Source organism: Camelina sativa, chromosome 9, assembly GCF_030686135.1.
Source record: "Camelina sativa cultivar CO46 ecotype springtype chromosome 9, ASM3068613v1".
NCBI lineage: Eukaryota > Viridiplantae > Streptophyta > Magnoliopsida > Brassicales > Brassicaceae > Camelina > Camelina sativa.
Window position 1 is genome coordinate 30,848,210 of NC_141888.1, and position 27,938 is coordinate 30,876,147.

A 27,938-nucleotide genomic window follows, 5' to 3' on the forward strand; every position below is an offset into this window, starting at 1 on the left:
AGAAGTTCAAAATCTTATTATTATATCAATACAATAAAACTAGAATGTGTTGCTCACCTCTTTTGACACATCAGCTTTAACTTTGAAGCTGGTGTTGACACATCAATTAAAACAGTTAACCAATCAAAATATAAGAATTAATACAACTCATCATATACTGCCAATAGAAATTGAATTATGTTCCATACATGTTGAACAATCAAGGCATATCACACATATAGCCCTTCCTACTGGGCTTCAATATTCATTATGGCCCAAATACATTAAATAAAGTGATACAACATCGATGATGAGTTAATGTATAACCAAATTAGATGAACATCTTCATCGCTCGCTTGTACAACCAAATTATATGAACATCTTCATCGCTTTCCCTGATTTACCATTTTATGAGAGAAATAATTCTAAAGCAATGGCTCAGAATCATATACGTTTAATAAAATGAGGTAGACTTACTCTAAAATTTTCATTTTCTTTTGCTTGTTGGTTAAGGATTTTTTTCTTCTAAATAATATTTTTAACCCAAATTAAAAAATATTCACAACCCAATTAAAAAAATCAATATTAACATATATTTTTTCAAGTCGTATATCTTCTCAAATAACTAAAAAAAAAAGACATAAGAGCATGACCAATGGTAGTTTCTCTTAGGAGTACTATTTATTAAAAATAAAAAATTATAATAAAGGAAGATAAAAATTGAGAAGCTTTCTTCTTCTAGAACCGTAAGAATCGATTCTCTGGACAAAGAGGACATGTGTCAGTTTCTAATAGGTTTGTTTTCTTTTTCCAGATTTATTATTTTAATATATAATAATATTAAAAGAAAACAATTAAAATGTATTATTTTGAGAGAATGATGAGCGTTGCTGGGATGTAGATGGTCTAATAAATCTAAATAAAAAATTCCTCCTTCTAGCAGCTGCCTCTTTCTATTTTTTTTATTCGAATTCCATCGAGTTAAGCAAAAGCCGAGACTGTGGATCATGTGGTCAATAAAATGTGCTGCTATCTTCGAATATAAGACTTTTTATGAGTTTTTTTTTTCTGATTTATCTTTGTGTTCATGGTTTTGGATAGAAGAGAAATTTTGAGTTTTCCCGATTGAATCTCGTTACGAATTTGGTATTCGCCTTGATTCGAGGGTAGAAGGGAAATTTGACACTTTCAGAGTATTTTTTTTTGTTAGGTGATTGAAGATTATGAATAAAGTTTGAAGCTTTATAATGTAAACAAGTTCTGGCTTGTGAACATTGTCCAAATTGGTATGGAACTATAGGATTTAGCTCAATGGTGTTTGCTTTAGATCTATTACTAAGTTATTTTATGAACTAAACTGCGAATTGAATATGTGAGCTCATATTCATGACATAGTTGTTTTTGTTTTGTTTTATCTGGAATTAAGTTTTTGGAAGGTTTGTTTTTGAGATTGCAGTTTAAGAATTCTAGACCATTGTAATAAATTATGCTTGATAATAAAAAATTTAACCATAAAAAAACACTGTATAACAATTATGTGATTAAATTTGTATAAACTACAAAAAGTACATCATAAATTCAAACTATATTAATAATATATCTCTCCCACAAAAGTTAAAGAAAATAAAATAGAACATACATTAGGGTTAGTTAGTCTATTATACAATTAAGTATTTTAGTCTATCCGATTTAAATATAAATATTTATAAGTCATCTTAAATTTGAGATTTTTCTTTATTTTATTAATGCATCTTCTATCTTATCATTGTATAAACCATAGTTTTTACAGTTAATCTACTTTTTTTTTTAATTATATTTTCAATAATTCAATATATCTAAAAATAGTTATAAAAAGTATCCCACGGCGTAGCGCGGATCTAATCTAGTAAACCTTAGTTCTCAAAGTTAGTAACTCACCAGATCGTGACACGTGTTAGTTTTAACGATCATAGATCAAAGTTAAAAATTCACCAGATCGTGACATGTGTCAGTTTTAACGATTAAATATCAAAGTTAGTAACTCATTAGATCGTGACACGTATCAATTTTAACAATCAGAAATCACATATCAAAGTTAATAACTCATCAGATCGTGACACATGTCAATTTTAACGATCAGAACAAAATAATTTCTATGATCATAAGATCATCTATTTGCTTATATAGAGGAGTGTAGTTACCATAATTTTGACATGTGTCAAGTTACTAATCTAAAATCTTGACATGTGTAAAAGTTAATATTTAATAAAGAATTTAAGATTACGAAAAAAACAAATAAAATTGTTTTAAACAATATTAATAATTATCAAAAAATTATAAAAATTAAACAGTTTTTTAAATAATTATAAGGATATAATATATATATATAATTTGTAAAACTCGAAATTATATTTTTTTACTTATTAATTATACAAAAAATAGAAAAGAAATTAAGGAAAATATACAGAAAATTATTAATTCTAAAAAATGTAAATACTGACTTTTATATAAACATCGTCTCATATTATTCATCTAGCAAAATAATTTATTCAAAAATATTGCTTTCAACTTTGTTCTATTGGTGAAGCTTTTTTAATGTGAAGACAAATTTTCCTTATTTTTTAAAATCAGAATATACTCGTACTTTCTACTTTTTCAGTTTAGAATAGGTAAGATTAACATGTTTACCCAAAAAAAATATGGAAGATTAATATATGCATCTTCATTTTCTAATACTGTATTTTAAAATTTTATTGTAGTAGTTTTAGATTGTTTTATTTAATTTTTATATTCATCTTTGAATTATTTGAGGTTCATATATTACTGTGCTTATAATTTTCTATTATTTAATTTTTATATTCATCTTTGAATTATTTGAGGTTCATATATTACTGTGTTTATAATTTTCTATTATTTTTTTAGTTATGTCAAATTAATTTTCTTCTAATTTCTCAACATTGATTGGTTGGTCATAGAACTTTTTGTTGTGCAAACACAATTGTTACCATTCATTCAATTTTAAAAAAAAGATAAAGAGAAGAAGGTCATCAACCTAATGGTTGGATAAAATAGATGACCTATAAAATAGGCTAATCAAACACAAGCTTACAACAAACATAGATAGATTGAAAAAACATAAATCGTTGTTGACAGATATATAAGAGCTTGGAGACATAGGAGCTTGGAGACAGAGGCTACATCATGGTGTGTCAAAGAAACTTCCATGATTACATTGGAAATTTTAACATTAGTTACTATCAAAAGATTTTGTGACGTTAGATAAGAGTCTTTAGATTCATTGGTTGCTAGAGCAAACCATTTTGAGATAGCTAAAAGACGTGAACATGTTCTCTCCACACATGAGGAGTGCAGAGCCGAAGTTCTCTCTATGGTGGAGGAGGTTGGACGCAAGGTTATCTCCCAAAGAGACGAAGGCGGAGAGAAGGTTCTCTCCATGGTGGAGGAGGTTAGACGCAAGGTTCTCTCCATAAGGAAGGAGGGCATAGCCGAGGTTCTCTCCATGGTTAGTCATACACTATTGTAATGTAATTTATTTTTTATTCAAAAATTTTTTTGAGCCAACAATTTTAGTGATTAAAGAAACTTTGCAAAAGTGAAAGTAAAGAGACATATAATAGTTGGCTTAATTTTTTCATATAGACATTTTTTAAGTGGTGGTAAATAATATATTTGTAACATACAGTATACCTAGGTATAAAAAATACACTTTTAATGGTAACATACATAAAAGATTTGTATATGGATATAAATCAGTATATTATAGTAAAAAGAAAATTTATAAATAAAGTACAATATATTTTAATATATTTTTATTAAATTTTATTTTATTTACAAAACTTTAAACCCGCCCATCGGGCGGGTCCTTATCTAGTTTTTTATAAAGTTTAGAAAGTAATTCTTAATAATAATTGGACATTGAGCCTTGATCCAAATGTTTATATGGTTTTATTAGTTTTTTTTTTTGTAAAGTTTAAGTAAGGTTTTACAAATATTTTTAAAACAAGGTATTTTAAAAAATTTTAAAGGCATACACAAAGTTATCTTTCTACATTGATAAATACATTACAAGGTATTTTAATTTTTTTTATAAAATATACATTATAATGTATTTACTAGATTTTAATCCGCGGTACACCGCATGACGATTGTTTAACTAATTTTTTTAAAAAATTGTAGTTATATATATATATATATTGTTTATATTTATATAATTCAATTTTTGGTTATTAATTTTAGGATTTGACCATAGTATACAGTGAGAAAGTTTCTTTTTACATAATCGTAATTTAATTGATTTAATTTTATATATGTAATATTCTCATATTAATAAAACAAACAAATGAAATGATGAATTACCCGTATTGGCTCACCATTTAACTCCGTCCATAATAATTTATTATCAATCTAGAATTGAGTATCTTTTGAAATTGTCAACATATATATCATCAAAGGTTTGCATTCTAAGATTTACTCCGTCTTATACCATGAGACAATTTTTGTTCTTTAACTATTAATCTTTAAAAGAGCCTATGAAGTACAATAAATGAGGATAATATATCAAAGTATAATGTAAATCAATAACTTTAATCACAAATTTGACAATCCATAACGCATATTGACAGAATCATGAATCCTAAGTCTTAACATCCTAATATAAAAAGAAAAAAATGATATTAGAGAGGACAAAATATGAAAACAGAAAAATTAAAAAAGACATAATAAGTCGCACATAACTTACCTTTTCATTGGTGTTTAACGTTGTGGTAGAAGAACTGGTTTGTTTATGAGAAGTATTTATAGTGGTTTAAAAAAATGGTAGGAATTTTTCTGTAAGTGATTTTCAAAAATCTTGGTTAGAAAATTGGAAATATCTATAAAAAATCATTATTTTCAATATGTTTTGTAGGATTAAAAAAATTATTTTGGAATATACTAACAGGTATGAGTCTAAATCTCGTAATTAACTATCATATCCATCATTTACGGCTAGGACTACTGGGGTATCTAATCCCATTTTCTCCCCTAGCTTTCGTCAATCCTCATTACTACACAACTTGGGTTTGGTATCCTACTATATTAATTGGGAAGTACAAATATAAAACTAACCTTAAAATGGGTAAAAAATTACATTCAATTGCCATTAGAAAATTTTAATTAACCTTAATGAATTAATTAAATAAATATAATTAATTGTTTTTTAAAAAACACTCACAGATAAAATATAAAAAAATTTAGAAAATATATTTTCTCTCTCTAATAAATTATGGACGAAATTACTAAATATTTTTTTAAAAAAATAAATAAACCAATCAGAATTTTAAAAAGTAAGATTTTATATCCAAATATACAATATAATATGTTTTTAATAACTAAATTTCGAAAATTTTGTTAAAATTTCAAAATATGATTCTCCTATCATCTTTATTTTATTTTATTTACAAATTGTTTGGAATTTTTATATAATATTTATGATTAATAAAGTACAGAATTTTTTCTGCATTTGTTGTGATTTGAATTTTTAAAAAACGAAAATATATTAATTAATCTATGAAAATGTATGTTTTAATTTCTACATTGGCGGGATGGTAAAACTAAATTTATATAGATGATAAATTAATAATTTTTATTTGCTCACAATTATAATATTAAAATTACTACTTTATATTTCACAAAATAATGAATCAAATACAAGAAACAAACAATATAAAACTGTAATATAAGTTAATAAAAAATAGACTAATAGATTTACAGAACAATTAAAAATAAATATTATCTCAAAAAAATATTTTTAAAAATATGTAACAATAAATTTTATTATTATATTAGAAATCTTTTAAAAAATGTTGACCCGTGCTTAAAGCACGGGGTATCTCCTAGTTATGTAATTTATGCAAGACGGCAACAGAAGCACTTCCGATACCTTAATTGGTAAACTATACACTTTTTCAACAAATAATTTGAAAAGTAGATATTTTTAAAAACAAACTAGGTAACAAGTTGCACGGGTTGTTAGTAACAAGCCGTGCTGTTGCACTGAGTAAAATTTTTATTTGAGATATTACATTTGTAAATATATTTATTTAGTATAACATTTATAATACAAACTTATATTGGTTTGAATTCATCAAGTTTATGAAAGTTTAAAATAGTAATTGAAACAACCCAACCTTTTTTTTTCAATAATTAAATACAATATATAATTAAGCATCCCATACTACTTAATTGAACAAACCAACCCACACACACAAACCAACCAATGATAAACCGACATCCGATAACATGCACAGCGGAAACATAACAATAATACAAAACCAACACAATAACATTTCTAACCATTCTATCCAGCAACCTAACATGATACTAACCAAGGTTCCAACAACATAAACAATAAATCTAATAATACACAAACGAGACCCTAGATCATCCTCCTCCTCATCGCCATGATTCCACGATCACACTTTGCCTATACCTGCACACCACAAACAACAATTGAGATGCGTAAGTATCATCATAAATACTTAGTGAGGCCGTCCTCCCATCTACTAGGTTATACACACAAGCATATGAGACCCTCATGTTTAAGCAAGCAAACAAACACAAGCAATACATCAAACCAGGAAAACAAGTCTCGGTTGAAACTGGTGTCGACCGATGCTAAAAGAGAGTGTCGACCGATGCTCCACCAAATGGTGTCGACCGATGCCACTAGAGTGTCGACCGATGCTCCGCCAAATGGTGTCGATCGATGCCACTAGAGTGTCGACCGATGCTCCGCCAAATGGTGTCGACCGATGCTTCTAGAGTGTCGATCGATGCCTCTTCTGCAGACATGATCTGCGCGAACCCGAACGTCGAACTTCCATTTCAATCCACCTCGAAACCGTCTCAAACTCACCCAAATACCTCGGGAATCTCTGGTAAACACGAAAACAACGAACCCAAGCAAGCAAACACCACAAACAACAAAGAAAACACCCAAACAAAAGAGATCTCATGCTTAGATCAACCATGGTCAAGCACTCACCTAAAATATAGGAAGATTGGATTGAGAAATCGATGGAAACAACACCTCCAGGAGCTTCTCCTCCGTTCCCAGCAACAGCTATCTCTTCTATAGCCACAGATCTCTCCAAAACACCAAGAACAAGCCCAGAAACTCATAGGAAACGTTTTCTCTCCTTTTCTCCCTATTTTCTCTGATAAACGGCGACAAAACACTCTAAAACCCTTAATTTGTCGCTTCCCCACTTAAATACTCGGTTTAGGTCACTAAACCAAACTAACCCAAACCAAAATCGCGAGTTAAAACAAACCCGACGAACCCAGGATTAGTGGTGTCGATCGATGCCACAAGGGTGTCGATCGACACTCCTACCAAAACCGCATAATCCGGTTCACCGATGTTAAAATTCTCCCCCACCAATAAGGATTCGTCCTCGAATCCCACAGCACCTTCCATCCATCAAGGACCTCTGTGCCACCGTCAACACGGCCCGCACGTCCTCCGACCGGACTGAACACCGCCAGCCAAGGTTTCCCGTGCAACTGTCGCAACAGCCCGCACACCTCCGACTGAACCATGAGGTCTCCCTCTAGTCAATATACTCACATCCTAGACATTATTTGCTCACAACTCAGTGCTTCCCCCGTCCGTGGTTGCAACCAACGAATCATGCCGGCTCGCTATCAGGCTAACCACCTTAAGCTACGGCATCCAGGAAGTCACTCACAATCCCCTACAGCTACGGTATCCAGGGAGTCTCACACGCCCACTCCCCCCACTCTCGGGTCGTAACCCTCGAGACATACCGGCTCACAGCTACGGTATCCAGGGAGTCTCATAATCCCGCTCTTGGATCGTCACCCTAAAGCGCGCTCTCGGATCGTCATCCGAAGCAAACATACCACTCCCACTCTCTGGCTACAAAGTCCATCGAGCTATCGGTACCACATGAGTTGGGCCCACACAATCTTGAGCAAACAAGTCTGATGTCATCGAGTATCTCCCGACTAGATCTACCTCAACTCTTTCCATTAATAGGGAAGCTTTAACTATTCATAAAACTTCCCATTTTTAGAAACTTTCCTTTATAATGACATTCTATTTATATAAACTTTCCATTTATAGCAACCTTCTATTTATGGAAACTTTCCATTTATAGAATTCCCAATCTATTTCTTTTCCACTGGTTTCACAATTCCCAAATCCAAAGAACTCTAACTTTTATTAGAATCTCAAATGCAATAATCGTTTACAACTCCAAATGGAAATAAATAATGAAAGAAAGAAACCAAAAAGCTAAAACTAAGCGCCGGAATGGACACCCTGTCCTCCCTTCGGCTGCGCTGCAACCTCCATCATCTGCCTCGTCTTAGGACAGAAAGGCCTGATATGCCCTTCCTCCCCGCAATGATAACACACTCGACGGTACTCCTTCGAGTCACCTCCCCTGGGCCCGCTTGCCAACACGTGATCCATGCTCCCGTGCCCATAGCCTCCCTGGCCACCTTGGTTTGCTACTGTCGTCTCTTCCCGCTTCCTTTTACGCTTTTGCTCCAACTGCCTATCCTTGCTTGGAATGCTCTGCTCCAATGTCTCCTCTGAACGAGCCGCTGGACTGACCACCACTAACTGTGACCTCAAATCATCCTCTATCCCAGCTGCAACCTCAACCAGCTCCGCCCTCGTAGCATAACTCCTCACTCTGCACCGAGTCCTCAGATCATCCTGCAAAGCCAACAAGAACCTCCGCACCTGAGCCGACTCTGGCTCCCATGCCCGGCCTGTATACCCCACAAGCCGACTGAACTCTGCATCTAGCTCCCGTACTGTGCGGTTCCCCTGAGTCAACCCCAAGAACCGTGCCTCCATGCGATCAAGAGCCTCCTGTGGAAAATACTTGGTGTTAAACTCCCTCACAAAATCTCCCCAAGTCATATCCCGCTGCACCCTCCGTGCTGTCACCGACCTCCACCACACACGTGCATCACCTGAAAAGTAGTGCACTGCCAAATCCACTCTATACCGGTCGGGACACCGAAGCGACTGAAAAATATCGTCCATCCGCTCCCTCCACTCATCAGCCACACTTGGATCCGTACCTGCCGAGAAAGACCCCGCTCCCACTCGCTGCAGCTGCTCCATCATCTGCACATACTTAGCGTCCACTACTTCGGCCCCCGGCTGAAGACCTGCCTGCAAACCCGCCACAGGCTGCACCGCTGGAACCTGCCTACCTACCACTGGCGGCACCACTGGAACCTGCCCACCAACCACTGGCGGCACTACTGGAACCTGCCCACCAACCACTGGCGGCACTGCTGCTGGAAGCCGCGCCAAAACCTGAGCTTGCAAGTCCATCAAGACATCCTCCCTGCCTGGAGCACCCTCTGCCGCAACCCTCACACCCGGGGCAACACCATGACCGACACCGGGCCCATCCGCCCTGCCGCCACCCAAACCAGCTTGGTCTGCAGACACATTAGGATGAACTTGTGACTCCGCTACCTCCTCACTGGCCATGCTCTGGGTCACACTCACACTGGCCTCGGGAACCTGACCTCATCCCCGACCACGACCACGACCACGACCACGCCCACGACCACGCCCACGACCAACAGCACCCTCTCTAGCCATCTGCACTACCCAGAACAGAAGGCTAAGCACACAATTCAAAACCGCACATAAAGTACACATCTTACCATGGAATCTCATTGAAGGCTCGAAGAGGATGATACTAGGACTCCATACCACAAACAATTTGACTAACTACGCATATTCAATTTCATCACACAACGTCATGCATCCAGCAACAGGAAAACACTTCAACCAATTAAATTCCTAAACTGCTCTAAACCATTCACTTAACCATCCTAGAACCGTATGTGCTATGATACCAAAATGAAACAACCCAACCTTTTTTTTTTAATAATTAAATACAATATATAATTATGCATCCCATACTACTTAATTGAACAAACCAACCCACACACACAAACCAACCAATGATAAACCGATATCCGATAACATGCACAGCGGAAACATAACAATAATACAAAACCAACACAATAACATTTCTAACCATTCTATCCAGCAACCTAACATGATACTAACCAAGGTTCCAACAACATAAACAATAAATCCAATAACACACAAACGAGACCCTAGATCATCCTCCTCCTCATCGCCATGATTCCACGATCACACTTTGCCTATACCTGCACACCACAAACAACAATTGAGATGCATAAGTATTATCATAAATACTTAGTGAGACCGTCCTCCCATCTACTAGGTTATACACACAAGCATATGAGACCCTCATGTTTAAGCAAGCAAACAAACACAAGCAATACATCAAACCAGGAAAACAAGTCTCGGTTGAGACTGGTGTCGACCGATGCTACAAGAGAGTGTCGACCGATGCTCCACCAAATGGTGTCGACCGATGCCACTAGAGTGTCGACCGATGCTCCGCCAAATGGTGTCGACCGATGCCACTAGAGTGTCGACCGATGCTCCGCCAAATGGTGTCGACCGATGCCTCTTCTGCAGACACGATATGCGCGAACCCGAACGTCAAACTTCCATTTCAATCCACCTCGAAACCGTCTCAAACTCACCCAAATACCTCAGGAATCTCTGGTAAACACGAAAACAACGAACCCAAGCAAGCAAACACCACAAACAACAAAGAAAACACCCAAACAAAAGAGATCTCATGCTTAGATCAACCATGGTCAAGCACTCACCTCAAATATAGGAAGATTGGATTGAGAAATCGATGGAAACAACACCTCCAGGAGCTTCTCCTCCGTTCCCAGCAACAACTATCTCTTCTATAGCCACAGATCTCTCCAAAACACCAAGAACAAGCCCAGAAACTCACAGGAAACGTTTTCTCTCCTTTTCTCCCTCTTTTCTCTGATAAACGGTGACAAAACACTCTAAAAACCTTAATTTGTCGCTTCCCCACTTAAATACTCGGTTTAGGTCACTAAACCAAACCAACCCAAACCAAAATCGCGAATTAAAACAAACCCGACGAACCCAGGATTAGTGGTGTCGATCGATGCCACAAGGGTGTCGATCGACACTCCTACCAAAACCGCATAATCCGGTTCGCGGATGTTACAGTAATCGTTTCACCATGAATTTTAGATTGACATGATAGCGGATCTGGATATTATGTGAACCGAATTAATGATCGTTAGATTTTTATCAAAATCTTGATCTATTGAATCAGATAAAAATCACAAAAAACAAAAATTTCATGAACTGGATAATTTAAATAAAATTGTTAACCCGGTCAAACCCGTCCGCTAAGCCAACGGGTTTAAATATTTTGAGCCGCATCTTTCCTGCTTGAATTATGAGATCCGCGTAGGTTACAAATGCATTTCAATAAATCATTTTCTAATATTTAAAATATATTTTAAGGTTAACCTTAATTAATATTAATAAAGTCAGGTGATAAAGTTTTTAGGAATAACACATTTGTTTTTTTTTTTCAAAAACACAATGGCATATAGTTGTAAATAATAAATATAAACGAGGTTAAATAGTTAAATGTGTTTTGAGCTCTCTGGCGACGACACATCAACTTTTTCAAGAGAATGCTTCTCTATTAATATATAGGAGATTTGAGAAGTATGCACTTTTCTCTTTCCTCTCTAAAGGAAAGCTCTATTAGAGAAGGATTTAGAAAATGACATTTTTAACCTTTTGTTTCTTTCTTTATGTATCTACATAAAGACAAATTGGTTTTTAAATTTGAGAATAATAAAAATCAGCTCAATAAGAAATATATGTTGTAATAATCCATTTTTAACCTTTAGTTTCTTTCTTTATCTATCCACATAAAGACAAATTGGTTTTTAAATTTGAGCCTAATAAAAATAAGCTCATTAATAACAAAGGTATGTTTTGTAATTGATGAATTTAATACTTTTTATTTTTTTAGACATAACCTAAATAATAAAATTATCTTTACAAATTAATAAATCATTTTTAATGGATTTATGTGTTTTGAATTTTAGATGTGTAATTGATTTTTGAGAAATATCCTAAACAACACTAAAACATGTATTATGGATAATTATATCACACATTTCATAAACTTCCCAAAATATCATTATTAGACACATTACAATATTTTAAATTAATTTTTTTAGCTAAAAAGTTTAGATTTTTTTTTTTGTTTTTAGTTTTTGAGTTCTCCATTTTATATTTACGTTATAGTTTTGAAGGAATAAGGTTTAGTATTTATAGTATACTAGATTAGGATCCGCCCGATGTGCGGGTTTAGAGTATTTAAAATAAAGCTAAATTTAACAAAGATTTTAAAAGAAATATTTTTAGTAAGTAAAAACTATCTATAAAAGTCAATAGATACACCGAAGTGTCAATGTGATATTTGGTGTAAAAGATGTGATTATGTGGTTGTGACTATTAATCATGTTTTCTTTGAATGCCCTCGCTCTTGTGAAATTTGGGATTTATCTCTGATTCATGTCTCGTCAGAGGGTTTTCCATATGAGTTGGTGTACTCGAATTTGGATTTTGTTTTGTAGAGCGATAAGTTAGCCTGGGAAGAGGCGCTCTCTTTTATGGCGGTCATGTCAGCTCTATCTCTATCTTCGGATGTCCAGATTTCTTAAGCTCGTTGTTAGATTGATGGTTCTTGGAAAGCAACCAATTTGCATTCAGGATTGGACTGGTGGTGTTGTGTTGGTGAAGAGCGAACCTTGTTGTTGAGGGTCAAGTCTTTAAGACGGAGCCCCTCCCCCTGCATTCGGAGTTAGAAGCATTGTACTGGACCATGGAGCGGATACGTGTTGCAGGGATCTTTTGTCAACATTTCAAGACTGATTGTGCTGAGTTACTCACTATGGTTCAGTCCCATAAGATTGGCCGTCCTTCTCCAACGTGCTCGATGAGTTGAACTCGCTGGAGTCCTTCCAACTATTCTTCATCTCTTGGATCCCGCGTGCATCAAATACGAAGGTGAATTGTCTTGTCTGTGCTTCGCGTTCTCTTATCTCTGAAGTTTTTTTTGTAAACCCCTTCCCTCCGGTTTGGGCAACTAACCATGGAATTTTCTTTTAATTTATTGTTTGCATGAAAAAAAAAGTAAATAGATACACTTTAGTTAAGAAAATAGTTGTAGATGAGTTCAAATTTCTTAAAATTAAATTAAATTTAACAAAGAATATATATTTATTTAATTCTTTTCGTAAGTAAAAACAATGTATAAAAGTAAAGAGATAAAATTTTAGTTATAAAAAATAGTTGTTTTTTTTTTTGCTATAATACACTAATGTATATCCATTTACAAAATCTACATTACCACTTGAAGTGTATTTGTACACACAAATATATTTTACTGCTAAAATATATTCATCATTCTTTACTACTACCAACAAATTGTCTTTGTGAACATATTAAATAACCTATTATACGTTTGTTCACTTTAACATTTTTATAGTTACAAAAACGCATACGTTAATCTTACATACTCCTATCTTATATGTTCCAATAGCAGTCGCTTTAAATAAATTATTTGATTGATGAAAAGTATGAAACGTTCTATTTTTATTTTAATTCTTTTACTTCAACAATCTCTTTCTTTATCTAAAGGTAAGTATTTACATTTTTCTAGAAACAGTAGTAAGTTGTATAATTTTCATAATCATAGTTTTTATCTTATATAAAAAGTAATCTTTTTTTTGTAAAATTAGCAACTTAAAACTAAAATAAGTAAACAATATTACAATTTCGAATTTTTTGATATATATATATATATATAATTTCTTTATAATAATATTTTATTTTTATTGTAGGTTTTGAATTTTTACATTTTTATTTTCTAAAAAATTTAATAATTTTAAAATTGACATGTGTCAACATCTGAATGATATAATTGACACATGTCAAGATCTTGTTAATTAGTAATTTTGACATCAAGTTTTATATAATAAGATAGTTTAGTTTTGAAATTTTATTTAGATGGTACATTAAACCCTGATGGTACACCAAACTCAAATGGTACACTAAACCCATATGGTACACTCAACCCAGATAGTACACCAAACCCAGATGGTATACTAGATTCAGATGGTACACCAAACCCAGATAGTACACTAAACTCATATAGTATACCAAACCTCGATAGTATACTAGACCTAGATGGTACACAAGATTCTGATGGTACACCAGACCCATATGGTACACTAGTCCATGTTGGTACATCAGAGCCAGATGGTACACTAGATTCAGATGGTACACCAGACATAGATGGTATACTAGACTCAGATGGTACACCAGATTCAGATGGTACACCAGATTCAGATGGTACACCATATTCATATGGTACACCAGACCCAGATGGTACACCAGACCCAGATAGTACACCAGATTCAGATGGTACACCAGACACATATGGTACACTAGACCGAGATAGTACACCAAAACCAGATGGTACACCAGACATAGATGATATATTAGACTCAGATGGTACACCAGATTCAGATGGTACACCAGACCCAGATAGTACACCAGATTGAGATGGTACACTAGATAAATATGGTACAATAGACCGAGATAGTACACCAAAACCATATGGCACACTAGACATACATGATATACTAGACTCAGATGGTACACCAGACCCAGATGGTACACCAGACCTGGATGGTATACCAGACTCAGATAGTACACTAGACGCATAATATACACCAAACCTAGATTGTAAAGTAAAACCGAATGGTACAAAAAAACACATATGGTGTCCCAAACCAAATGGTACACCAAACCCTTATTGTAGTTTAAACCCAGATTGTACATTTAATTCAGATGGTACACCAAACCAAATTGGTACACCAAAATAGCATTATTTGACACATTACAATATTTTAAAATAATTTTTTAGGTTTGGGTTCTCTATCTTATACTTAATGTATAATTTTGAAAGATAGAGTTTTAGTATCTAGAGTTTAGGGTTTAATTTTAGAATTAAATTGTTTAAAAAAATTTAGAATGCTAAATTTGAAAATAAAAATTATTTGGTGTTATTTGAGACAATTTTCTTAATTTAAGTGGACCATAAAACATTAGTTTTTTGATGCAATACTTCAAAATCGGGTCCCATATTTTTTTTTGGTCATATTCCATCTCTTATCTCTTTTAAAACTGGGACCACAAATAAAACTCTATTTTTATGACACATGGTCATAGATATAGTGGTCTTTTTATTTGTTTTTGTCTTATACTCTTTCTCACAAACTCTCTATCTCACAAAAGTAAAAAAGTGTCTATTGTTCAAATTTCTAACAAAAACTGTCTATTTTTCTAATTACTTTTCAAAAAGTGTCTAATACACTAATGGACTCTAATTATGCGCTTTGTCGCTTCGAAACAGATCAAACAATGCCCTAAACTTATCAGACGGTAACAGTAATGTAATTATACTTTTACTTTTTTCATTATTTTATATTTTTGTTTTTAACTTAAAATTTTCACATATTTCTAAGGGAAATTACCTAGAATATTACATAAAAGTAGGTTTATTACTAGACTAACACGTTGAGATTTCCGACTTACTCGAATAACACATAAAAGTTTGATTATTACTTCTAAACCAGAGTTGTGTGTTTTATTACGGTTTATGCCATTTATAATTAAAAAATTAAAAATCATCAAATTTCGATTAACTTGGATGCAGCGGTAGTCTCAAAAAGATTTAGATCTTCGTGAAAACCCTAACGGGAAGACCATTACGCTAGAGGTCGAGTCATCTGACACCATCGACTATGTGAAAGCGAAGATCTAGGGATCTCACCGGACCAGCAGCCTTTGATTTTCGCCGGGAAGCAGCTCGAGGACGGCCGCAGTTCTTATCAAATAAAAAAAAAGTTTCGATAAACTTGATTTGTGCAGTTGGTCTCGTCTGCTCTTCAAAGATGTCGTTTATCAGATACAGATCCTCCGATTACGTCTATTTCGAGTAATTTTGTCACTCTCTTTTATTACCCCTAATTTTGTTTTCCGATTCTGGGTTTGCTCTCGATTGATGCTAAATTGGTCACGTTATCTATCAATTTGATGCTTCTGTACAGTCGCAGATACGGGATCGACGAAGCGGCTGCTACTCCTCTGCAGGCAGTGAATAGGGGTGACTCTGACAGCGAAGTTAACACAACACGGAAACTCTTTTCCTTTCTCTCTAATTTTAGTGTTTAGGTATCCTTTTTATTTTATTTTAACAATTTTAGTTATATTCAACCTTCCTTTTGCTTTTTCTGATCTCTCAAATTCCAAACCTTCAGAATCCAAACACATTTTTTGAACCTCGCCACTCTCTCGTATAGATCGTTCTTCCTTCTTTTAGCCGTAGGAAGAATGTCGATGACAGAGGCAGTGACAAAGATCCATCCATAGATGATAGATTAGTTAGTGTTTTGTTTCCCTTTACAATTGTCTCTATAGGGTTTTGGATGATTTAGATTTTAGACCTCTATAATGGGGAATTGCTTTGGATCTTCCCCCAAGAATGAAGATGTTAATGTTGACGACTCCTCAGTGAACTCCAAACCCTTTTCACGTAAGCCCCTTCTCATTACTCAATTTATCTTTTTCTGAAGATCTCTAAGAAAGAAGAACAATACAAACTTTGTTTTTTTTTGTTGCTGCAGGTTTATGCTTTGATTGAGAGAGGAGTTTGAAGTAATTTAGGTAACAAGAAGAGAACAAAAGTTTTATTTTTTTTGGTTTGTTATGGTGGGGGCGATGGCAAACAATGGAAGAATCCGGTCAGCTTCTCCGGTGATTAATGGGTCAAAAGATCTGACTCCGAACAGCGCTCCAGCGAGCACAACGGGATCTGAATATGGTCTTGTTGAGTTCACAAGAGATTACATTGAAACTCTTCTTAATGAACAAATCAAGTACAAGAGCAAATTCAACTACAAGGTTTCTACTTTTTCCCCCACCCTCAATTTAATTTTTTTACCTGAATTTAAACTTTCTTGTGTAATATAAGTTGTGATGTGTGGATGAAAAAGAAAAAGTGTCTATACTGTAATTTGATTGTTGAGTAAGTTTTATCAATTAGGGTTTCTATTAGCAGAGAGAGAGTTTTAGTTGGTGAAGTTTTGAATTTGAGGTAGCTTTTTTTTTTACTGGCTTTTCTCGTTGAATCTGTTGGTTTTCTTATAGAAGATTTGATTGTGTTTATAAGACAATTTGTTGGACCTTTAGTATTAGGCAATAGCATTGAAGACATTGTTTATGTGTTCTGATTGATCCTTATGGTGTAGAATCTGAAGCTTTTAATTTCTGTTAGCTTACTGGCTTTGTTTGTTGGATCTATTGTTTTTTTTTTCTAAGAAGAAGACTTGATTGTGTTATAAGACAATTGGTGGGACCAAAATAGTTTTGTCAGTTTGATAAAAGCATTAAAGACTTTGTTTATGTGTTTGGCTTTGGTCTCCCTTTTGGTTTCAGTTAGTTAAGCTTGAATTTGAATGTTCTTCTTGGTGGTTTTTGGGTTTTGCAGGAGAGATGTGAGAACATGATGGAATATATAAAAAGGCTTAGACTTTGCATTAGGTGGTTTCAAGAACTCGAGTTGGATTATGCTTTTGAGCAAGAGAAGTTGAAGAATGCATTGGAATTGAATGAGAAGCATTGTGCTGACATGGGTGTGTTTCCATAATTAAAGTTTAGCTGTTACTTTTTTTTGTTTCAAATTTTTTTGTGATTTTTGAACTTTATATTTGTGCAATTTTGATGACAGAGGTTAGTTTGAGAAACAAAGAAGAGGAGCTGAATATGATAATTGAAGAGCTGAGGAAAAACTTTAAATCTGTTCAAGTGCAACTTGCCAGGGAACAAACGGAGAAGTTGGTAAGAGGCGGCTAATTCTACTTTAAATTACTTGTGTCTAATTCAAATTGATGAATCTGCTACTGCAAATCTAAATATATATTTAGTTGTACCTAGTTGAACTGAGTATTATATATTTATGTTATCTAAATATTACCCTCTATAGTTAAAATGTAATTTTGTATGGTTATTGTTCATTACCTCTCGAAAATATGATAAATAAACAATAACGAATTACATAGGTTGTTCTAGTAACATCTCTTACTTTTTCTAGTAACATCTCTTACTTGTTCCATTTCCGGTGAACAACAATGACAATATTAGCTAGGGTTATAGAAAAAGATATGTTGAAGATGACTATAAAATTACAATAATATTGTTCATTAAAACGGATTTATGGACCTACACTAAGCAAAAGAACATTATGTACGTACTCTAATCTCAAGAACATTATGTATGTATGCGTTCATATGTACGTACATGTTTATATGTATGTACACGTTCGATTTTAGGTTTAATGAACCCGAAATTACCAGAATATCCTCGTCTTCTACCTCTAACATACGACTGAAAACCCTAATTTTCCCTGCCTCACTTTATTTTTTCACGACTTATGTCTATTTTTTTGGTTTCACTTGTGGGTTTTTTACTCAACTATTATAGATTTTCATCTCAACATCTGATTTCTAAATTAAAAACCTATAAAAAGTGATTTGTATAGATTTTCGAACATATATCTAGCTCTTCCATGGATGAACCCAGAGGAAAGATTAACGAAACAGAGTAGGAAAAAGACGTTTGCTCCGGCCGACAAACAGAATACGATTGATGAATCTGCTACAAACGTTATTACATGAACACCATAGATCGGAAGAACAGCAAACGTGTTTAGATCTATCTCCAATAAGTCTATCGCAACGCTAGACTGTCTTTGACAGCTCAAACAAATTCGTGTTATTCTAGTAAGACTTTACAGCTGTCAAAAATGCTTACTAAATCTACCACGGACAAGAAACCTACCATCACACTCCGAAAACTATTTCAAAAAAACAAACAAGTATACCAAAAATATCTGAAACGAGAGAAGGCTGTCGAATAAATCTGTCGCAACAGGCCATTAGTCTACCATAAATATCTTTTGGGTCATATTGACTGTTGAAGGTGTACATCAGATATTTTTGGTAAACTTAGTTTTTGATACACATATACGTCCACCGATAAGTGTACCAACACTACAACTAAGTGTACCATCTACGTCGACGGCAAGTGTACCAGCACTATAACTAAGTGTACCAAAAATATCTGACGTACACCTTTAATCAGTCCACGTGTATAAATCTACCATCAAAGGATCGGTAGACTTAGTCCCAACTTCCAATGTTTTTTTTTTTCTAATGGCACTAGCCGTAATTACGTTTTTTCCCAACACTAGTTTCAGGGGTAGTATAGGTACAATGGGTTAGTCTAGTAATAACAAACAATTGTATGTTACTTTTGTAATAAGGAAGCTTTTATGCAATATTTTAGTAACTCACCCTATTTTTAAATTGGGTTAAACCTATGAATCTGTCAAATTCTAATAGATCGGATCTAATCAAGCTGTAAGTTCTTTTACCATTTTTTTTTGTTCTTTTTTTGATTTTGGTGACACACAAGATCTAGGACACTCGTTCCAAGACTATTCCAAGTCATTGCTTTTATAAAAGTTAATTTAAACGTCTAAAATATTATTAAAATTATTTTAAAAGTTTATAGTATTAGTGAAATTCTTTTAAAGTTTAAAAATGTTACTGAGTGATATTTTGAAAATTTAAAATGTAATTGTCCCTATAATAAAATGAGGAATATGTTGTTAATCAAATATATATATATATGGGTCTCCTCATCTAACAGTTTCATCGGCAATTTTTATGTTATACTTTTTTCTTTATCTCCTACTTTTAGAAATAAAAATTCTTTAAATACAGTAATTCGACTATTAGAATTGTAAAACATCAACCAACAATTAAAAAAACAAAATTTAAAAAGGGTAAAAAAATGTCTAAGAGTCTAATGGTAATCACAAAAAAATAATGCAAGTAAATTCAGTTTTTAATATGTATTTTAATATGTTTGAAAATCCTAAAATGAGTGTTGTGTAATATAACAATTTAATATAGTCCCACATAATTTTTAATATTTTCAATGATGGGAAGTTTTTTTAGTCACCATCTTTGCGACCGATCCCATGAGTTCGAGTCCACTATGTCACGTTATCCCACTTAGTAGGGACCAATATTTTAAAATTGTATCAAGAATGACTGGAAAGGTAGAAACTAGACCAGATAAAATTTGCTCTGGCTATGAATAACACCTTGTCGATTATATGTTGACAAAAAAAAAATCAATGATAAATGGAAATAAGGCCGGAATATGATTTGTGGCAACATTTTCATTTTGTTGGATGAAAAGGGATTTTGTTTCATATAACAATATTGGCCATGCTGGATTGTGGAGAATCACTATCCGTGAAGATGGAGGCATATCAAAGGCACTTCAAACGTTTGGACCGAACAAAATAAAATTTAATTATACAGAGGTAAAGTGAATCGTTAAAAAAGCAAACAATAGTAAAAAATGGTACATCAATACTCCATTGTATAAAATTTATAAAAGTTAAATGTTTTATTTATGAAATCATTCACAAAACATAAAAAATTAAGGCAAGTTAATTCAAGAGTGATGGAGAGATAATGTTTAGTACTATAATGTTTAGTATGTTTATTAGTTGGTGTTTACGGTTTAGAATTTAGTTATTTTGTAAAGATATTATTGAAAATAGATTATAAGAGAAGATATTTCTTTTAAAATTATATGTTATTAAGTATAACTTTTAGATGATGAAAGTAAAATTAATATATAGAACAACATAAAATTATCTATCAAAGTAATTATATAGTAAGGTTTTATAATTTTTTTTTAGACTACTTATCAGTTTTTTTTCAAAAAAAAAAACAAGAGTGTAAAATAAATCCAAATTAAATTGATTTTGCGGTAACTTAAACAATGGTCCTATTATTATAGTAACATATTATTTAAATATTTTCAACAATATTGTGTACTTTAATTTTTTTTCCTCTATCTCAAAAAGACTCTTTTATGAAGCATCATATAACAAATATATATTAAAATATTATAGTTAAACTGTAATATTATAAAAATTAATTTTTAATAACATATAGTAACAATTACATGTATATTTTATATATAATTAAATAGAAACTTCATTATTCATTAATCCACACCTTTCTAGTTTATAATATGTTTTTCCAAATTAAAAGACAAGACAAAGATATAAGAGCAATATGTTGTTAATCAAATATATATGGGTCTCCTCATCTAACAGTTTTGTCGGCAATTCTGACGTTATACCTTTTCTTTATCTCCTATCTTTAGAATTAAAAATTCTCTAAATACAGCAATATGACGATTAGAAATATCAAACATCAATCAACAAAATAAAACTAAACTAAAAAAAAGTATAGAAAAATGTCTAAGAGTTTAATGGTAGTTTGTTTCAACATCTTCTTGATGATATTCTCGTTGATTTCCACAGGTAATGGACATAATTCTTTAAACATCTCTCAAAAACTTCAATTCTTTGTATTTGGTGTATATTTTACTTCATGAAACTTACAACCTTTACCATCTAATACAAGTTTTTTTTTTAAGTATACATGCTCAATGCTAACAATACATATATATCTATATATACAACATGCTTAATGCAAACAAGTAAGATATTTAGTTTTTGGTGTATAATTATAATCTACAAAACCAAAGAATATATTTTTATTTTACTTTTTAAAAAAATCTATATATAATAGCAAACCCAATTTTTTGTGTGAATTTTAATCCAACAGATGAGATTAGTTATATTATACCATATAACATTTAAAATTATTAATGATCCCAACAGTTGCAAGTTTTTTTCTTCAAATAATTGTGTCTCTTCGTCGTACCCCCATCTTTCAAAAATCGCACCTATTAATTTTTGCATCTCTTTGCCATCTTTCAAAAATCGCACATATTAATTTTTGCACCTTTTTGTTTCACACCTCTATGTTTTACACTTTTATATTTTATGCATCTTTGTTTATTATATATAAACTTTTATGGACTACAAAAACAAGTTTCGAATTTATTGTTTTCAGAGTATTTTTAAAAGTTACAAGTTAATAAATAAAATAAAAGAATTGTTTTATTGGAGTGTTTTTTAATTAACCTGCATCAATCTTCAATTTAACGTATTTTTATATTTGTGTTGCCTTGTAATAGATATAGATAGATTTATGAAACTCAACTAACCAATGACAAAAGCTTATGAATGAACCTGTTAGTGTCTACTTATGAACTTGTTCTTGCTCATTTCTGTTCTTGCTCATTTTTAATCTTTAGAAAGGGTCAAAAATATAAAAGTTTTGCAGCAATAGTTTACTTGTGAGAAATCAAATTACCACATGGAAACAAAATTTTAAACAATGCTGAATCTTCTAGCAAATGTACTATTTTTATGAAGGAAAAATAATTATGCATTTAAAATCCCAGTATCTTTTAAGTAAAATATGAGTGGTTGGGAGAAAAAAAGTATCAATAAGGTAAGAATACACTTGGTTATTGATAAATCAATTTTTATTCGATTAGGAAAAACATTGGGAGCGAAATTGCCACGTCAATATTAATTCTGTCCAGGAAACCGAAGCAAAGAGGCACCCCCAGGGATATGTAATAAACGAAACGCCACCGAATTGTGCAAGGAGGTCTGTGTCCGTGAATATTTTTTTATACATGGACGCTGCATTGTTAAGAACAAAGTCAAATTTTGCAACTGCTTCAAATATAACTGCCGACCCGGCAGTCCAGGACGGCCGCCGTGACTCCAATAACACACGGAATAAATATTTTTCTACATTTTAATTTAAATAATACTATAATAACTAATAAGGAGAATAATTATACTCGGGAGTCGGGAGTATAATAACAACAATATATCTAGGACACGTAAAATTTCTTTTAGATTAATAAATTAAATGTTTTGTTCTATTTTAAAGTCGTTGTATTTTTATTGGAAAAAGAAATTTATTCTGTAAATTGAACTTTGAAAATGCGTATCTAACTATTATGAGAAGCCCAAATTAACATAACATTGATGTGAGAAAAGAACAAGAATTCAGGTCCTAATTAATCAATCAATCAATCAATGTGTAAATCAAATGCATGATCCTTAAAAGTGAGAACCCAAAAATTCTTTGTAGTTATTCATTTCATAGCATACAACAAAAGTCAACAAAACAAAGACAAAGGACAATACATTTTCTATCAATGTAAAGATCGAGTCATCATCATCTATAGCCTTTTTGTTACACACTCTCTTCCTTACAAGGATCATCAATTCATCACAACTCATCCTTGCCACTATCACCCTCGATCTTCTCATCAGCTTTCTTGGTCGAGATCACCGGTTCAGGCGTTGCTGGTTTCTCAAGTTTAAATGGGATTGATGCATGCTCCTTCAGGAATTTGTACATTTCCACTACTGTTCTGTCAACATCCACTGTGATCTACTTTTACTTTTATTTTTTACCAAGCAACAATTATAACAACTTCAATGCTGAGTAAAAAAATCTAAAAAATTGCAGGTTTTATTTAAGAAACATAGTCTGATATAGTGAAAAGGCTTTGCTAACCGGATCAAAGCTCTTGTTTCCACCGGGGAAGAACAAGTTGTTGGGAACCCATCAGCCTGAACAAAAGAGATTCAGAAGAAAACAAAATCAGATCTCTGTGTCTTATATCACCAAAAAGCTTTTTCGTTAATTTGGCTCTTACTCACCTTTGCTCTAGGATGCTCAGTGCTGGTACTGTAACGCCCCAAACCGCATCCGTCACTCGTCCGAACAAACCGCGGAAACAGCCCGGGTGAGCGTTACATAGGAAAACTGCCCGTAATCTAGCTGAGGTTCCACCAACAAATTAAGATCCCCAACCGGGTCGCCGGCAGCCACCTATCCGCTGCGTACGTCCCTTAGGCTTTGCAACCCACAAAACGCATGCGGCGTTGTGCTGGTCCGGACTAGACCGTACCATTCCACTTGTCCGATTATATGTAAAATAACACGATTTATTACATATATACTTGCAAGGTTCACAATCAATAAAATCATTCAAGAAAGCAGTTGGATCCATTCATATAAAGCATCAAGATCATGAAACACGGATTTGCAACACAACACGAAAACACCCTATCCAGTTTCTAAATCCAACTCTACCCACTTACTTTCCCTGCAAGAAAAACAATGGAGGAAGGGAGTGAGTAATCTAGGATTACTCAGTGAGTTGGGCAACTATCTAACATGCTAACTCCACTAACATGCTAACTCATCTCATCCAACTACCCCAAACACCCCAAACAAAGCACACAATGCAAAAGCGTAACAAGCAAGCAATCAATCAACAAGCAATCAAGCAAGCAATCAATCAAGCAAGCAATCAAACAAACAATCTAGACAACAATCAAGACATTGACTCTTCTAGATTTTCCCTTTCAAACTTGTCCTCCATGCTACTTCACCCGCAATCACTGCCAGGTGGAACTGCTAGCGGTGCATCAACTCACTTGATCACCCTAGACTTTTCATGCAATAGGACCATCAAACGGATATCCACATCAATGCTTGAGTCCTACCCTGAACCAACACACATCCTAAGGAAATCACTTCCTAGGAACAACAACACATCCTAGGGCCCCTCGATCCTCTGTCCCATCCCATCCATACACTACGCGTTGAAACCACAAAGGTAACCAACCGGAAAACCAAAGCCTCCACGTTGAAACGACAAAGGTAACCAACCGGAGGACCAAAACTTCCGCGTTGAAACCACACATGTAACCAACCGGACTCACACAAAGCCGCATCGTCATGCGGTTTGGGCTAGTAGCTAGCTAGACACCGAAAAATTATCCTGCCATGAGATCCCTCTGGATTAGTGATAACATCATTATTTTACTCATATTAGCTATAGTTTTCATATGCATTTAGGAATGAGTTTGATAAGATTTCAGGTATAAAAGGTCTATTATCAAGTATTTCAGATTTCAACAAGGTTTTACAGGTTTTATAGCAATTTAGACCAAAAGGGAAGGAAAATACGTTTTAGGAAAGTTTCAGAGCTTTATAGTACGGGTACCTTATGAAGAGCTTCCAGAACTCAAAATATATCATGCTTGGTGTCTATGGAAATCTGGAAGAGTCATCTTTCTCCTCGAAGTAAAACCAAGTCAATCCATCCAGCCATCCGAAAGTTATGCCTATTTTACCGAGACGTGTTATAAACCGACGTAAGAAGAACCGACATACCGATGGGCTTTTATCCAAGGCCCGACCAGCGACCATCACTGCGGCCTAGTCCAAGCCTCCTCCACGGTCCATAAGCCTATTTATCTGCCCCTTGTCCAGCACTTAAGAAGAGAAGACATTTCTACCTTTACAAAACCCTAACCCTAAACAAAACCCTACAAATACTCTTAAGACCTAGGGTTTTGAGGTGTGCTTCCTTTGTGCCTCTAAGTTCTTCATCCACGCCACCAGCAGCCGACATAGAGACGATCAGAGACTCCTTTACCGCCATTGAAGCTCGTTCTCTCTCACCTCCTCTTAGAAGCCATTGCCGAAGACACCAAATCTCTACTATTCTTTATTTCTTTCATACTACTTTGCTTTTGGGATCAAGTTACTTTTGTGATAAATAGAGAAGTTTACTTTGAACCCCCTTTTGTTTACTGATTCGTTTTTGATGCTGTTCCATATAATATCAATGTCGTTTCTTAGCATCATGAGCGAGTAGTTTTATTTGTTGGGTTCTATGGGGTGATTCAAGGGAAATTCATGGTTCGCTTCAATTAGGTTGTTAGATCTTATTTTCGGTTTTATATTAGAGTTCTTGTAATACATCTTTATCTTAATGCTTATGCTTGAATTGATCACCAAGTACTGATCTAGAGAACGGGAGCGCTAACCGCATTATCATACTTCTCCGAACTAGTGTTATACCGAAACATTGCTCGCAACCTGCGTAAGTTGAGTTGCGAAGTTTGGTGAATGTATCAAACTTGTTCAACTAGCTGGTTGACATGGGTCGTTGCCTGCGAAAGTTGAGTAACGGAGCATGAAGACTTTGGACTTTCATTCTATGAGAATAGCTTGTTAGTTCATTAGTGTTTCGTAGTTGAGAACCTAGACCGAAAATTAGTATTTACTTGTTAGATCTTACACTTAATATTGCTTAGAACCATGAAAACTCTAAGATGACTCCCAAAACGCCCAACGCCTTAGTCGTATAGTTTTAAACCATATTATTTTATTTGCAATAGTTATTAGGAAAACCAAAACCCCAATCTCTTCTTTAGTCTTAGCCATAGTTCTTTCTCTTATAATTCAATTTGTGTTTGCTATTACTCTCTGTGGGATCGATCCTAAAATACTACATTGATTAACTGTGCACTTTCAGTCATTGTGTAGTCTTTTCAAGTAAAAGATTTGGAGTGAAATTCTAAACAAATCAAAGCTTTCTGGCGCCATTGCCGGGGAGTAACTAGCTGCCCATTGAATTTGATAAGAACTTTCGTCTAAGATACTTAGAATTTTTATCTTTGAATTTTTCAGATTTAGTTTTAATTTTCTTGTTTTTCGATAACCTCTATTTTCCCTTTTAGTTTTTGTTTTTGGATTTTGTAGTGCTTGACTAGGAGTCAACCCTCCGGAACTGTATCTCCAATTCAAGACATTGATTGACTAGAACGTGAGCTTAGGAAACTTCGAAAACAACAACTCATGGCCAAAGAAAGGGACCAAGACCAAGGTTTCCTTAACCTCGACCAACCGCTGATACCTCCTGCCCTCAACGAGCAAGGAGAACCAATTCTCGCACAAGGTGATAACCCCAACCTTGTAGCCGCTGATCCGCAACTCGACCCTGAAGTTGGCCGAGACAACCTACAAGCTCCTCGTGATGCTAACCCTCTAGGCGTTGGAGACAACCTCGATGTTCCTCCTCACCAGCCTGCTCTTGTCATTAATCCACCACTACCTCAAGTTGGCGGATGACAACGTGTTTATGTGCACCCTCTAAGACGTGCCGCACCTAACCGTACCATAACCGATTATGATGCTCCTAACCAATTTGTTCAAGACCGCGCTGCTATCCGTATCACTCATCCTCCAAGACGTGACTACGAGATTAAACCTCAAATTGTTGGTTTGGTGAAACAAAATCAGTTCCATGGCCTTACTACTGAACATCCGATGGACCACATTGATCTTTTTGAAGAAAACTGCTCTACAACAAGAACCTATGGAATTCCCGAAGATTACTTGAAGTGTAAGATTTTTCCTTTCTCTCTAGCCGACAAGGCTCATAGATGGTTAAAGTCTCTACCTCCTGGATCGATCACTAGCTGGGAAGGATGCAAGTCAGCCTTTCTTAGCCACTTCTACACCAAATCTAGATCCAACTCTCTTCGCAACAAGCTGCAAAGTTTTCAACAAGGATCAGTCGAAAATTTTTATGAAGCATGGGAACGTTTCAAGGACTATGAACGTGACTGCCCTCATCATGGTTTTGCTCAAGGTAACCTCTTAAGTACTTTTTATGGAGGACTACACCATAAATATCAGCTTTCACTCGACATGGCCAGCAATGGAGATTTCACTACAAAGACTGTTCAAGAAGGACGAGCTCTCATTGACAACCTTGCCGCAAGTATTAGCAACACTTGCACCGATTTTGATAGAACCATCCGTTCTAATAATTCTGATGCTAAGGAGATTGCCGACCTCAAGAACATGATGAACCAACTTCTAAGAAACCAACAACATGGAGTAAACTCTTGTGAGACTATTAACATTGGAAACATGGAGCCTTTCCAAGAAGATTTTTATGACCAAGAAGAAGAAGTCAACTATGTTGGTGCTCAAGGATACTACCACAACCGAGGGTACAACAACAACTTTAGGAACACTTCTAACCTTTCTTATAG

General features: G+C 34.2%; 1 protein-coding gene, 2 long non-coding RNA genes and 1 other non-coding gene across 5 annotated transcripts; 2 read left to right on the plus strand and 2 right to left on the minus strand.

Annotated features, from left to right (window-relative positions):
• Positions 1 to 15,639: 15,639 nt before the first annotated feature.
• LOC109124844 (kinesin-like protein KIN-14N) lies at positions 15,640 to 18,104 on the plus strand. Of its 2 annotated transcripts, XM_087463677.1 has the most exons (6): positions 15,685 to 15,983; positions 16,096 to 16,219; positions 16,466 to 16,580; positions 16,672 to 16,948; positions 17,535 to 17,679; positions 17,775 to 18,104. In XM_087463677.1, the coding sequence occupies exons 4-6, from the start codon at positions 16,754 to 16,756 to the stop codon at positions 17,897 to 17,899; spliced, it is 465 nt and encodes a 154-aa protein (XP_087319803.1). In that variant the 5' UTR covers positions 15,685 to 15,983; positions 16,096 to 16,219; positions 16,466 to 16,580; positions 16,672 to 16,753; the 3' UTR covers positions 17,900 to 18,104. The 2 variants fall into 2 exon arrangements, with proteins under 2 accessions (XP_087319802.1, XP_087319803.1); XM_087463676.1 differs by having other exon boundaries at positions 15,640 to 15,983; positions 16,096 to 16,580.
• Positions 18,105 to 21,334: 3,230 nt separating this feature from the next.
• On the plus strand, positions 21,335 to 23,007 carry LOC147939009 (uncharacterized). Its single transcript, XR_015567040.1, has 2 exons — positions 21,335 to 21,458; positions 22,547 to 23,007. It is a non-coding gene; the product is annotated as an uncharacterized LOC147939009 (long non-coding RNA).
• Positions 23,008 to 23,147: 140 nt separating this feature from the next.
• LOC147939010 (uncharacterized) lies at positions 23,148 to 27,813 on the minus strand. The gene is made up of 3 exons (XR_015567041.1): positions 23,736 to 27,813; positions 23,590 to 23,645; positions 23,148 to 23,463 (listed from the first exon to the last, which is right to left on the minus strand). It is a non-coding gene; the product is annotated as an uncharacterized LOC147939010 (long non-coding RNA).
• Positions 27,413 to 27,521, minus strand: LOC147939011 (small nucleolar RNA R71). The gene has a single exon (XR_015567631.1). It is a non-coding gene; the product is annotated as a small nucleolar RNA R71 (small nucleolar RNA).
• Positions 27,814 to 27,938: the final 125 nt, after the last annotated feature.

Coding starts and splice junctions, on each gene's coding strand:
- LOC109124844 (XM_087463676.1), top strand. CDS start 16,754: ATGGTGGGGGCGATGGCAAACAATGGAAGAATCCGGTCAGCTTCTCCG. Junction 16,949..17,534: donor AGAGCAAATTCAACTACAAG/GTTTCTACTTTT, acceptor TGGGTTTTGCAG/GAGAGATGTGAGAACATGAT. Junction 17,680..17,774: donor GAAGCATTGTGCTGACATGG/GTGTGTTTCCAT, acceptor TTTTGATGACAG/AGGTTAGTTTGAGAAACAAA.